Raw genomic sequence first — 15025 nt, 5'->3', positions numbered from 1 at the left:
AGTATGTTTTGAGCTGCAGGAAAAATCATTGAATCACTTTGGTTTTGTTCCCTCAAGAAGGTATTGTAGCATGATGAACTTCATATTTGCTTGTCTAGTCCCTCCTTGTCTTCCATATCCGTCAGAAGTACCAAGGAGCGAGAGGTAGGATATGCAAAACACATGCCACATGGTGTGTACATATGCGCCAAACATGCTCTCGACAGCCTGAGACCACACCCATGGTTTCTGAATTCACTCATTGTTATGATTTCCCCATAAATTCAAAAACCAAAGAAACAATGCACTAAGTAAAATGTCATCGAGTAACAAAAAAAATACCAGCTAAGCATTGTAGCTGCAACATCAATTTACCAACAAACTTCAAGACTGCCTAAATGGTCAATGAGCACGGAGACTTCCATAGCGATTGTTAGCGATTGTAAGGGAACTACCCCAGATTTACTAATTTTCTTATCAATTTACTCGAGAAAATACTCACCATACAGTCATATTGCTCTGTTAGCGATTGTTGTAAATTCGGAATAGGTACAGTTTCAGAATGTTGTAGTTTGTGAATGATTGCAGCTTCAGAATACGTACCATCTACCAACATGTAGTTCAGAAAATAAATCTGAATGTAATTGTACTCATAAGCATAAGGTATGTTCTCCTTCTTAAGCTTCTCCTCACACTTCTCATCATTGGCATCTGCAGCGTTATCATCCTGAATCCCAACGAAGCACACACATCAATAATTAGTAATATGCAATGAGTGGGGAAAGCAAGAAATTTTAAGTAGCAACAGCGAGGTTGACGAGACGTGCAAGCAAGGACGTGAAGCTGCCTATAAGGTGACCGAATAACTTTGTTGCAAGCTTTACCATTAACCACTAACCCATGTGAAGAGGATATCAAATAAGATAAATTGTAAAAAGCAATATAATGTGCAGCCTTCAAAGTCACAGAGATAATATTCTCAATTTCTCATTAGTTTCAGAACAGAAAGAATAACCAGCCTTCAAAGATTGATACCAGCTCGATGCAGTTTGGCTACTCGTCCGTTGTGGGTGAAGGGAGAGGCGTGCCCATGTGAGCTGACCAGGCAACATATTGAGCTAGATCCTATAAGAAATAGAGGAGCTGATATAAGAACATTAGCATCTAGCATACAAAGAAAACACATGAGCTGAGTGAGAAACAATACCTTGTCTTGCTGCCTGCACCTTGTCTTGTTGTCTGGATTTCAGTGCCGAACTGCAGCAACCATGTCATCCCCTTGAACTTCAGAAACCTTAATCAGGCAACTTTTAGGGTTTTACGAAAATCCCTGCACCATATTTCTATTTGGTAGCACATGAAGATTTTGATAAGTACAATGAGGACAAGTGCAGATTATATCAGGTGATTCTTCGGAATTTATCTATCTATATCTAGACCAGCCTAAAAAGTATGTGTTACAGATTGACACAAACAATCTTAGATACCGAATTCAATCTGATTGCTCAAGAATTAAACTGCACATCTAAAATGATGCCGCAATTGCACATTAAATTTAATCCCCGCACAAAACCATACTAATTATCCTTTACAGCCTATCTTCAAAGTGTGAAGAATTGCATATCCTATATCTCATTTTACTAAGGATTTTAGTCATGGCATAGTGAACGCTGACCTTATTTGCCTATCCATGTGATGCACTGTCATTATATGTTGTATACTTTCCATATGGTTTTGAGATACAATTTAAATGAATAATATCACAAATTTGCAGACAAAAACAGAGATTAGTCCCAGATCTGCTGGTATTAATTTACATTTTAGGGGACATAACAAATATATAGGACATAGCATCACATTTGTTCCCTTACTCCGAAACAATTAATGCTTCAAGTTGTGGTGTCATTTATGGATGAATAATTGACTACTTTTCAACTTGGTGGCAGCAGATATGTCAAGCTTAATATGCATATTTTTACCTGCACATGATCATGTTGTATCGTCACATATTTTATCCAGCCTTCTAAAAGACTGTTAGCGGCTAAGTTAACCCTAATACACGGTTCGCTACACTCCGATTATAGGTTGTTAACATCACTATTAGACCTGACGCCAAATATCAGGTAGTTGAAAATGAGTAAATGACAGTAAACCTGTTAGTAGTTGCTATTTTGTTAGTACCATGTAATCTGGAATAGTGGAATTAGTTTTGGGGAGTAAGTAGTAGCACAGATTTATTAAAAACGGTGTGCCTATGCCTCTATAGGAACTACAACAAACAGGAACCAAGATTTACAAGCATTAAAAAGTGCTTTCAAATAGGACATTTCAGATGCCTGAAAAAACTCTTGAATCGACTCAAGCCCTATCTCAGAACAGAACATCAGGTTTGCATACGAACACGAGCAGCATAGATCAAGTCGCCTACACACGCAACAAACCTAAGCACACCAACAAATCGGAATAGAAGGAACCAAATCGGCTTAAGCTTGAACAAGCCTGTACCAGTAAACTTGTGCAAGAGCACAGAATAGGATTAAAACCACTTATCCGCCGAACCCTAGTTCTACAAATCGAGCCAATTCGGTTCAGATCTCACGAAAAAAGGGCCGGAAAAATACCACAAACATAGCATGTAAACGCGATCGAATTGCACAGAAACTCACCATCCTCGCCTTCGCCCTCGTCCTCCTCCTCCTCGTCCTCGTCGACCTGCGCCTCCTCGTCGAAGAAGCCGCGCACGCCGCCGCCCTTCTTCCTGGGCCGGCCCCCGCCGTCGTCCTCGTCCTCCTCGTCGTCGTCCTCGATGGCCGAGTCGTCGATGAAGTTGTCCTGCCGCGATCTCTTCCGGGGCCCGGCCCCGCCGCCGCTGGCGGCGCGGGAGCGGGAGGCGGCCTTGCCGCGGCCCCGCGCCTCCTCCTCGTAGTCGTCCCCCTGGTCGTACGCCGCCGCGCCTCCTCTGGCCCGCCACCGCGGCGCGCGACCTGCTGCGGCTCTGCTGTGATTGGGGGAGGAGGAGAGGAGATGTGGGGATTGGGGAGGAGAGGGCTCGTGCGGGGGATTGGGGAGGAGAGGGAGGCGAGCCCCCACGGGAAGCGACCCAAAACGAGCAGCGTCTCTGTCTCTGCCTGCCGGCCCCTCAAGAGCTCGGTCCTACCTGTCATTGATTCATTCAGAGAAGCCACATGTGTAAAAAGGAATTACTGCATCCAACGGCTGCTGTGAAAAGTGGGGCTGTGAACTTACTGTGCGGACGGGATTGGACGACCCAGATCAATGTGCCCCTTTGGATGGCTTGGTTGGCCGAGTAGTCTAGGAACATTTATAGAAGTAATGCTTCCTTCGTCGCATATTTTAGATAGCCCTAATTAACTATCTGATCCGAGATACAAAGTGACTTATTAGCTCTGTTATTTTTCTTTTGTTGGGGCCGTTTCTGGCAAGTGCACTTTTCAGCTGTATTTTTCAATTGGAAAAGGTCCACTTTCACTACTTAAACTTATTGATTTACTAGGCTCCCTTTTGACGATAAACATTTTGAAGCTCACTTAACCTTATAAATAGAGTACTTCTCGACAGCAGAAATCCATTTAAAACATCAGTAAAAAAATGAAACATATTTAACCAATCTCATTTTCTCAAAGTTTTCAAAGAATGTAAAATTTTCATTTAAAACAGCAGAAATCCATTTAAATCATACAGTACAAAACATCAAACATATTTAACCAATCTCATTTTTCTATAAAATCGCATATATAGTTCTAGGCCTACATAAATGTTACCTTTTCGATATTTTTGAAGCTTGAGATCGAATTGTGTTCAAACTTTGAGATATTATTCAACCCCGGACGTGGACAAGGTGGATCCGAGCATGTGCGAGGATGAGGAGGAAGCGATTAAATTTGATGGCTACTGTGGCATATATGTGATGTTGTATGCCAATGGTGTGAATATGTGATGTAAAGTGGGTAAATTTGGTAAACTTATAAAATTTGGCGAATTTCTAAATGTGGTGAATTTATGAATTCATTGCCGCCCCATATATATAGTAATTATGAATGGGGTAAACAAGAAGATTAATCAATCTGGTTTGCAACTTCGGTTCTTATAAGCGAGTTAATTTGCAACATACGGTACATGGATCCGTCTAATCTGTGCATAAGATACGAAGCATGCATGCGATGACAGGTCGTGATCATAGATCAACGGGCGGCCATGGGTATGCACGCCATGATCGATGCGCACAACCATGGCATGTAAAATCCTAGATGGAGTAGAAGACATTCCATTCACCAAGCCAGACAACGACGACTCACGGTGGATATTACAATCCAGCTATGCTGCCTACTCGTACTAGTGTTGCAGCAAATCCAGGAGAGGATGAATGGAGATGCAATGATGGACGCGTATTGCCCGAGGATGATTCGCCGGCCGGCGGCAGGCCCATCAGCAAGTGTCCGCCAATTGGTACAAGGGAAAAGCTATACACATTTATCATGGTCTTAGTTACTAGTAATTGATTCCGTGTAAGTAGTATATCTATCGATCAGCTGATGCTGGGAGGAGGGACGGACGGGATGATTAACGTGTGTTGCAAGCAGCAAAAGTGAGCAAGTCTTGCACACCAATATAACGGCAGGAAAGCTAATTCAACGGATAGAGACTGATGCGGATTCTTTTTGTGGTGCGGTCGCTAATTAACTAAAGGACCATGGCTCTTCTTCCTCTTCTCTTCTTAGCCGACCAAATCGACCACCACCACCACCCCCCGCTAGACTTGTAGCCACCCCCATGCGCGATCAAATGCTTTTTACCACACTAGAGATTACCCCTGCCTCCCCATGCTCTCTCTGTCTCTCTAACCTTTCGCTGTCACCGCAAAATCGGTGGATGGATCGTTGGATGTGCATCCTTACAATCCGATGGATACCTTTTGGCTTGTATAAATAGGACCCCAATTAAGCTTCCCTAGCTACCAACTTCATCGTCTCAGTAGTTTTGCAATTGAGCGCCTCATCGTTTTCTGGTTCTTGCTCTCTCTGAGCTATATAATTACTGCATCTGCATCATATAGAACAGCAGTTTCATTCCCTCAGCTCCAACAGCCAAGCAATTCTATAGCTCTCTCGGATCGATATCTTCTGACTTCGTCTCCATTCGCCTACTCGGTTTGGTGAGTCCCCACCCTATGATACGGTTAATCATGTGTACTCTTTGTTAATTAGTTTGTTTGTTCCATCGTCGTGCACTGCTAGAACATCAAACCAGTTATCATGGCGGATGAGCCTAGTGCAGTATGGTACTACCAGCTAGTACTTTCATGTAGCTAGCTAGCTCAAACATACTATATACTAGAAGGGAGCACTATAGCTCAAACATACCTCTGAATGAAATGGAAGCCTCACCATATTCCTGCTGGTACTGATCATGTGTACCTAAATGATACGTACGTACTGTTGCTAGTCAGTATATATGCGTTAGAGATAGGTACTCCCCCACCTCATAGGTACTCTACCAGTACATGGTGTGTTGAGTTTCTCCAACGTACCAGCAAATGGAGTCATGAAGAGGAATTAGGTTTCAGAGGTACATCGGTCCGCTTGAGCTGAGCTGATTAACTAACTTATCCGCTGTTTAGCTTCAATATTCGTCCCTGCAACTAATGAAAGACTATACATGTACTATTCCAGTCCACCACAAAATTGACCACAGACCAGATATTCTCTCTACCTGTAGCATAGGTACGTGTCCAGTACCAGTAGGCCGGCGTAGAAAAATGTTGAAAAATACACCGAAATCGGGGAGAGAGAGGGTGAGAGAGAAGTGGCGGTGGATGTGTGAGAGGCACATCCGAGTGTGAGGAGAGGGGAGGCCAATCCTGAAGTGCACTCAAAGGAACATGAATGCATTGCATTCATACCCCTAAAAGCTTCACACTCACAGCTAGCCCGCAGAAGCAGCTAGCATGCACTGCAGGTCCTTTTCATTCCCTCTTTCATTCCCACTTTACAAGCTAGACCCACACTCCATCCCATCAAAGTAGAGCTTGCAATCAGGCTAGATTACAAGTGTACTTTAGCTGCCATCAGAAATGGATCCAGGACATGATTGCATTCCACTTATATGGTAGACATATAGATTATAGATAGATTTGGTGTGAGCCATAGCTACTATAGATTCATCACAATATGTATAAGTACCAGACAGACGAGCGAGTGTGCGCATACATACGTGTGCTCTGCACGCTCGCTGTCAGGTCACCTCTCATAGTCTCATTGCAGTATTGCACGAGTGCACCTACCTAGCTAGCTAGCCAGCAGTCATTGTGCTTCTCTAGATCTCTAGCTATCTAAGAAGATCTCCTCCTTCTTTGGTCCACACGCTTCCACATATATACATGATCAGTGGATCAGCTAGCGACATTCTTCATCTCAGGATAGTAGCTACCTAGTAGTAGCGAGTTGACAAAGGTTGTGCTTGGTTTCAGCCAGAAGAGAGCCAGCTACGAGGCAGGTAGATACTAGCAATGGCCCAGCATCAGGAGGAGTCGTGTGTTCCCCCAGGGTTCAGGTTCCACCCCACAGAGGAGGAGCTGGTCGGGTACTACCTCGCCAGGAAGGTGGCCTCCCAGAAGATCGACCTCGACATCATCCAGGAGGTCGATCTCTACAGGATCGAGCCATGGGACCTGCAAGGTATGCAAAAATTCATCTCAGGTTTCAACATGGTTATCGATCAAATCTATGTGAGTTTCTCACGAACAATTTCGCTTTTCTTTCTGCACCCAGAGAGATGCGGCACAGGAGGAGGCAAAGGAGAAGATGACCTGTCATCGTCGGAGCGGTACTTCTTCAGCTTCAAAGACCGCAAGTACCCGAGCGGCACGCGCACGAACCGGGCCACGTCGGCCGGGTTCTGGAAGGCCACCGGCCGTGACAAGCCCGTGTTGTCGTCGAGATCGAACCGGGGTGTGATCGGCATGAGGAAGACGCTCGTCTTCTACAAGGGCCGCGCACCCAATGGCAGGAAGACCGACTGGATCATCCACGAGTACCGCCTCCAGACCAACGAGCACGCCCCCACCCAGGTAATTCTTCATCAAGCGATCTTCTTCCATTTCTTGAGCTATCCTTCATCTTCTTCTTCTTTTGAGAATTCAACGTTGACGATGACTGTGATGATTTGCAGGAGGAAGGATGGGTGGTGTGCCGCGCGTTCCAGAAGCCTGTACCCAACCAGAGGCACTTCGTCTTCCCTGCCTATGCCGCAGCTCCTGGCAGCTACTACGACAACGGGCAGATGCACCTCCACGGACATGGACATGGCGGGGATCTTCGGTACTTGCACCCTGCTGCTGCCGGAGCGGGTGGTTTCGCCTTTCCCAGCCATGATCAATTTTCTGAGGACTTAGAGTCCAAGAAGAATTTGCTCAGCAATATCCCGCAGCTCATCGAGAGCCCGCCGACGACCACCGCCATCATAGGTTGCGGCGACGCCAGCTACGACGTCCAGCAGCACCAGGGACAAGGGGCGTCTGCTAATGCCATCGACTGGAACTTCCTGGACAGCTTGCTGTCCACATCGCTGCTCCAGGACTCCTACTCTGCTGCTAGTGCTGCCTCGCATCTTCACTTGCAGTAGTGAACATTGATTTCGTCATACATGATTCGCTAATAATAATTCAGTACAGACAGTAGAGCCTAGATGACGTCCATGTGTTTGTGTTGTGCTTGATTGACACACTTCTACTTAGTATATATATATGTTCTAGTTTCAGCAGTTCACTTTGTTTCTCTTGCTGAATCTGGGAACTAATCATCACTACTCATTGTACATATGTGCGTATATACATATTTTTTCTGATGTTTCCTTTTATTTCATTCCTTAATTTCCTCTAGCTCGATATAGATTGAAGGTTAGTATTCCATACTGTCTGATGATCATTACATAGTATACAAGCTAGCAACCCTGTACAGACTGACACTAATTCTATTACTAGTGCGAGTGACACTTCAGCTGATTCCAACCTTTCATTTGGCCATGGGGATCTGGGACCATACATAAAGATGGTTAATTGTGTGATGTGACCATGGTGATTAACATCGAGAGGCATTGAGTTAACAATGTTGCCATGTCGATCCTGTGTAATTAATTTTACGCGTCTAGTCCGGATGATGGGTACCCACTGCACTGAATTGTACTCCATTAGAGTCGTAGGTTCAGATGTTGACAGCCGGATGGATCTCCTACTCGCTCGATCGAGCACATATCTAAAGTCAACAAAATGACAGGGACTATGACCGGGACTTTCTCGGACTAGCAAACTCGCTGCGTGTGGCTGTACTAGTCTTGATCACTAGCTTGTTTCTTTGCACCCAACCGATAGCTAGCATAAATGCATGCACTCGTATGTTAATAAAACAAATCTAAGGTGGTGTTTGACACAAATCAGCATGCATCGATGTATGACATACTATGTGACGGACAGCATGACGCGTCGACACCCAAACATGCATACCAATGCTGCTAGGCCACAAAAACACAAATGGCCTATTGACATGGCACTGGAAAGAAAGTAAACCCCTCAAAAAAAACTAGGACAATAATTCCGAGCCCATAACCTGTCCAAACTATTAATGAAGACAACAAGGCCCTAGCACAGGGGTCAGCAAAGAATAGGCTTGTAGCGTGGGAAAAGAGTAGAGAAGGAGCGTCCGAAACCAATGTGTTCCCTCTCTCCACTCACCTTAAACGTAGGTATACCTCTTTGACTGGACAGATTCTAGGAAAAAAAGTGGTAGTCCTATCCTCTTTGACTGGACAGATTCTAGGAAAAAAAGTGGTAGTCCTATCCTCTTTGACTGGACAGATTCTAGGAAAATCGAGACATGATAAGAACAACTCATCGCACTCAAATAGGTTCAATGGTCACTTTACGCAAAATTGATATCTTATTTTTTCCTGGAATTTGGTTATTCTGAAAGTGTCAACCAAATAGTGGATTCTTGTTTCTGAGGTATTGCATTTCCCAGTAAGGAAGATCCTTTGGTGTTTTATTCTAGTATCTGTATTTTTTCATTGACTCCTTTGGTAAAGTAAACAGGGCACAAACACAAGTTACAGCAGAGGTAATGAGAAGGTGCAGACAAACCTCAATGTAGCTAAAGGAGTCAATGAACAGAGCTGTGAGCACGATCACAGAGCAGAAACGACTAAACAAGCAGCCCGATCAGAAAATTGAAACAAGCCGAGCAGCTCCTAAAACCTGTAAAGCGGAAAGGAAAAAAACTCAATAAGCATATATGTAACTCTTATGATTGATTAGAGTAGCCATGGTAATGTAAAAAGGTTTTGGATCTCCTAAATCTCGGACTCTTAGTTACTGGGAGCTCTGAACTTCACTTTCATGATGCTAAAATAGTTTTTGGTCTCCTGAATCCGGGACCCAATTATTCAGCTTCTCAGTTGTATAGGTTTAGTTTCCAATATTGCGTAACCTTCCCGGTGATCAGGAGAAAGCAGAAGTAAATGTAAGAAAGTGTCCAGCTAACTAGCTAAGACAAAAGTATGGCCACTCTTTGGAGACACTGAAACGATTCCTGTTAGTTACAAATCTACTTGCTATGTTCCAATAGCAAGCAGTGGCAAATTTATGTCTTGCTACGGACCAGGGACAATTCTACATTTCTATTTGCTATATTTCAATAGGACTAAGATCTCAGCATGCAGGTAAGGTAGTATATTGGGAGTCCCTTCATGCATATCAATTAATACATTGTTCTTTTTCTTTGATAAATAAATCAACACATAAGCTGCATAATATCTAAGCTGGTTGTACGACTACTATCTTATAAGAAGCATCATATTACATATATTTGCCCTACAAATTTCTAAAAATTGCAACTTTGACTGCTGGTAAGAAGCATCAGATTCGAACTATCGGTCCTACAAATTTCTAAAAATGAAAATTTTGACTGATGGTTAATCATGTTGGCCAGCTAAAAGAGTACACTTCATTGGCCACAACAGTTTGTCAATAAATATAAAATAGTGAAGTATTTATTTGTGTTGACAAAAAAAAATAGTGGAAAATATATAGAAAGTCGTAAAATATAGGAAATGATCATATAATTAGTTCCAAGTTGCAATTATCCAAAGCTTAAATTTGACCTTTGTCCATTAGTTAAGTGAATTATATATACGGACCATGCTAAAAGCTAAAGCTATACATGAAAAAAATAGAAAAAATGCGTGATTGAGATTCATTTGACATAGATAAAGGCTCCAAATATAAATGGGTAATACCTCATAAACTGTGAAGAGTTAATTCAGAGACCAAGAAATTTACTATAATAGTGGAGATAAATTCTAACAAAGTGACTTATTTATGAACTGTACATTATACATATGCCACGACATAGTGGTAGGTCGTGGAAAACAATGAAGTCCAACAGTAATAATTGAGAGAATGGAACCAAATTACATAACCTACAGGATAATAACACAAGTTCAAACATGAGTAATCTATAATATATAGAAGGGAAACATTTTACATAACAACCAAGGATTGCAGAAGAACACCATTGACTGCCTGAAACTGCACAGATGGTTGTTTTCTTTTTCTGAGTGTTTACTCATATGGAATAGGGGGCAAAGAGTATACTCTTAGCAGTTTGGTCCAATAATAATGAACAACAGTCAGGGCATGAAAGACATGAAAGAATACAAGTCAGGGCGCACCAACCAAAGGTACAACAGTGTTAATGAGAAGGTGCAGAAAGACCTCAAGGTAGCTAAAGGAGAAGGAACAGAGCTGGGGGTACGATTACAGAGCAGAAACGAGCAGCCTGATCAGAAACCTGAAACCTTGAAACCTGCAAAGTGGAAAGGATTGTAAAGAAAATAATGATCGGACAAGCAGGTCCTAAAGCAGGGCACCTTTGGAGTTTTCGGAGCCAGCACGAACGCACAGATAGAACTCAGAAGGCTGAGAACGATAAAGAAAATTATGGGGACAAGAACAAGATACGAAAGAAAAAAAAAACAATCAATTAACCCACAGAAAAGAAACTAAAATGAACAATTAGCTCACAGGCATTTCGTCAAACATGACACGCGCAATGTGAGCACGACCGAAAGAACTTACACAAGAGAAGAAATGCACCCCGAACGCTTAAGCACTGACGATCGGTGGAGCAAGTCCACCGGCAGCAGCAATCCCATAGCCCTGAAGAGGAAGCCGAAGCGAATCATTAGCCGAGAGAACGACGCCAGAGAGGAGGTGAACGGCAAACTCACCTCAACCACAACAAGGCGCCTGCGAAAGGAAACGGCAAACGCGCCAAAGAAGGGATCCCTATGTATCGCTTGTAGCGAGCCGTATCGTAGGCCCATGGAAAGCGCGGCCCATGAGGCGCGGAATGAGAGCGCATGTAGCAGGGTCGTGAATCAATGGGGGCCTGGCCCGTGGTCCTTGAGGCCAATTTGAGAGGCCACGTGTAAGCCCATTTGATGGAAAGTTTGTGGGCTTGCAGCGCCGTTGGTGCCTGGTGGGTATCTCGGGTCAGCCCAAATGTATTTTATTTCAGTCTTGAGAATTTTAGAGACCTGTAAAGATGAACTTTATTTTGGTCTTGAGAAAATTGTGACTAACTCAATCACCTGTTTATTTTTTTCCTAATTTCTAGACAAAATATTCTAGATGCCATTTCGCTATAAAAATTGAAATAATTAAAATTCTAAAATTCTAGCTAAGCAAGGATGTCCTGGAAACAAAGGTCACCATGCTTAAATTTTAGTACCATGTAGTCTTTCAGCACTCTTTTAACCCATCTACCCATTTGGTTGCAAAATAGTTTCCATTTAATTGAAATCTGGCCTTTTAAATATTTCATAAGTTGAGTGTTGTTTAGAAGAAACAAATTGGGTACTGCTCTAGGTTGCCATAGACATTGGACCGAACATGTGCTCGGACACCTCATAGTGGACATACTTTGGAGCGGCCTAGAAATATTACCCTTTCTTACCCTCCTCTGGTACATCTCTCCATGTTCATCTTTCTATCATATGTGTGGAGGCTGGTCGTTAGGGTTTCTGGCCGATTGTCGTCACCCATGTCATCCCATTACATGGCCGGTGATCTCTCCCTTGGGCTCCTGGCCCACTGTATCAACTAAATCCCTAAACCCATGTTTTGAAAATTTTAGAATTTGTAATTTTAATTTTTAAAAAATTCAAAAAATTATTTTTAGAATACATATACATGTTAGTATATAGGCGTTATATACGAGTATTTTGTCTATGTGTTTGTCTTCTGGTGTTGTCTTGGTGGTGTCATTGTTGCTGTTTAGAGTTTTCGATCTCTATAGCGGCACTTTTCTTTTTTGTAATTCTTCTATCTTTTTTGAATATGTGCATCCTTTATGCCATTAGGACATGATGCTGTTGCAGAGGCTGGGTGTAATTGGTATCTGCGCGATATTAATATATGATCTTTATCGAAAAATACGAGTATTTTGTTTATTAATTTATAGCATACAATTTCGATGTATATATCTAGCTACATTTTTTCTTGCGGATTTTTTTAACAATCAATACCACATATATTTATAGTGATAAATAGTACATGATAGAGATAAATGAGGTGTCTACAAGAATTACATACAAAATAAAGGCTAAAAAACGAGCAAATTTTCGAGATCTTCAAACTTTTTCTTCTTCCATGACACAATCTTGTACTCTCCTGAAGGCAGCCAAAGATAGAAAGCAAACCATAGAACTATAGATACCAACATAAGTTCTCCCACATTTTTAATTTAGTGCACGTGCGTAATCATTAAAGTAGTCAATCAACATCGGCAACAGTACCAACACCAGTCCGAACAACCAAATCGACGTTCGTTGGGGTGTCGAGAGTACAAATCACCATTGCAGAAGACGTAGCAGTCGGGACAAATATTGTGCAGACAATCCTCCTTGCTACAACCATGAGAAAAGATTCAAAATCGATCTGCCGAAGTAAGATATGAAGATCCATAGAGAATTGTATTCTTCCAACACCACCTTTGATGCCGGGATGAAGATCTGGTTGTCGAATGAAAAGCCGAAGAATATTTATTGTAGACAATATCATCTCCATTAACACTGAGGCCAAGAAAAAACAGCTACCAAACCCTAACCTAATATACAAAAAATACTAATTTTAATAAAAACTCCATGCATCGATCTATGGGGAGGCGGAGGTGGAGGCAGCGTTTTTTTCTGAGGATGTGGTGGAACTAGGTTTACAGCCTAGGCTGTTTTTTCTTGCAGATTTTTGGTGACGTGCGATTTTCAAATTTTAAGAATGCAGGCTCACTGATGCTCAAGGGTGCCAATGAGTTTTTGGGAAGACAGGGTGAAAAATGGACGGGGCCATATCCTACGGCTACGAGAAACCGCCGGTGGCGTGTAAACCAGCGGTGCTATATCCTACTACTTCGTGTAGTGTAGTATGTCAAGCTATTTCTTTTTTCCTTTTATTTTGAGGTATCCATCAGTGACACACTGACAGTCCTGCACTCCTGCTCGATGATGAGAGTGACCCCGCACGCATGTGCCAAGGCCACCACCGTATCTTTTCGGTTTTGATCCGGCCCTGGTGCGCGCGTGTCCTCTTCCCACGTGATCCTCCGTCTGACTCACTTCGATCTTATCCTAATCCCCGGGCGACCGTGCCCCGCCAGCAGCTTGCAAAACGCTGCAGAAACTGCATATGCAGCCCCCGGTTTGCTCCCACCACGGGACTACGATGTACAGAATCTAGATTATATTTAAATTACTATTCCTTCCGATTGTTGGGGTTTTAGGTCAATTAAAACCACTAATGAAGCGGTGGGAAGATAAATAAATCTACCTTAACATAAATAAATGTACCTTAACTAGTATCCACGATGGCGGCCACCTATATTGTGTCTTGAAATTGTTGGCAACACGGGCGTATTGATTCTTCAAATCGGTAGCTTGATCTTCTCGCTGTTCTTTAGATCTGACCAGATATATTTCTGGACCTATCGTTGGCGTTCGTCGTTATCCACAACAACGTTACGGTGGAGCAAAGTGGATGATGTGGATCAAGTATGTTGGTTCGATGGTGGTGGATCTATCGTTATTCCCCAACTTTGTCGATTGGAATCGTTAGATTTTGCTCCAAGTAAGCATGGGATGTCCCTCGGTAGACGTGCCACATCGACATGTTTTCTCACTGCTTGCAATGGGCCTATTCATCGACTCACAAAACCTCAATTGCGATGGTGCTCTTCTGAATCTGTCAATGGTTGAGGTTTGGTGTCTCTTCCAACGCGCATCTAGGCAGCGTTTAGAGTCTGGCGACGAATGGTGGCATCGATAAATGCAAGAAATGCTAGAAATAGTTCTGTATTTTCTATCCTTTAGGATTCTTTCTTCAAACTTTTCAGTATATAATTGTTTTCTCCCATTCCATCGTTAGTTTTCATGTTTATTCACTTATTAAACTGGATTTTCTATTCAATAAATACATGGGTGCTCTCAAAAAAAATATAAACCACCGCTTTTATTATGAATCAGAAGAATTACAAAAGATTTCCTATAAGAGGTATGAGGTGTTGTACGAGTATAGGAGTATATATTTGTAAATAAAACGATCAAACATCTACTAATGGGATCCTCTTTTAATTACTACTTTGAAAAGATCAGCTAAACCTAAAAAAATATATTAATGTGCATTTTCGTGGTTTCTGTGTTGAGATAGAAAGAATTGTGTGGCTTTGTTTCTCTTTTTTGTGCTGGGAGAGAAACAATTGTGTCTTTTTAGGGGACAATTGTGGTTTATCTTTCGTGTTGAGAGGCGAAGACAAAGGATCGTGGTTTATCTTGTGCTGCAGGGTTTATTGGCACGTTTGACAAAGTCAATCCCATTCTCCCATAAATAAACCCACCAACGCACCCAAAGGCCTGCACGCAGAAACAGCGAAACAGAGGCACAGAGCAGTTTCCATCCTTTTCTCGTCGGAAGTAGATCGGGGAA

The 15025-nt window shown here is 42.6% G+C and overlaps 1 protein-coding gene across 2 annotated transcripts; it reads left to right on the top strand.

The window, feature by feature from the left end:
* Positions 1 to 5009: 5009 nt before the first annotated feature.
* Positions 5010 to 7848, top strand: LOC124708079 (NAC domain-containing protein 30-like). Of its 2 annotated transcripts, none has more exons than XM_047239765.1 (4): positions 5010 to 5152; positions 6471 to 6674; positions 6768 to 7066; positions 7168 to 7848. In XM_047239765.1, the coding sequence occupies exons 2-4, from the start codon at positions 6506 to 6508 to the stop codon at positions 7618 to 7620; spliced, it is 921 nt and encodes a 306-aa protein (XP_047095721.1). In that variant the 5' UTR covers positions 5010 to 5152; positions 6471 to 6505; the 3' UTR covers positions 7621 to 7848. The 2 variants fall into 2 exon arrangements, with proteins under 2 accessions (XP_047095721.1, XP_047095720.1); XM_047239764.1 differs by having other exon boundaries at positions 6467 to 6674.
* The last annotated feature ends 7177 nt before the right edge of the window (positions 7849 to 15025 follow it).

The sequence above is a fragment of the Lolium rigidum genome, chromosome 4 (assembly GCF_022539505.1).
Source record: "Lolium rigidum isolate FL_2022 chromosome 4, APGP_CSIRO_Lrig_0.1, whole genome shotgun sequence".
In the NCBI taxonomy this organism is placed as follows: Eukaryota; Viridiplantae; Streptophyta; class Magnoliopsida; order Poales; family Poaceae; genus Lolium; species Lolium rigidum.
The sequence above is the reverse complement of the archived record's forward strand: the minus strand, read 5'-3'. Positions and strand labels throughout refer to the sequence as shown.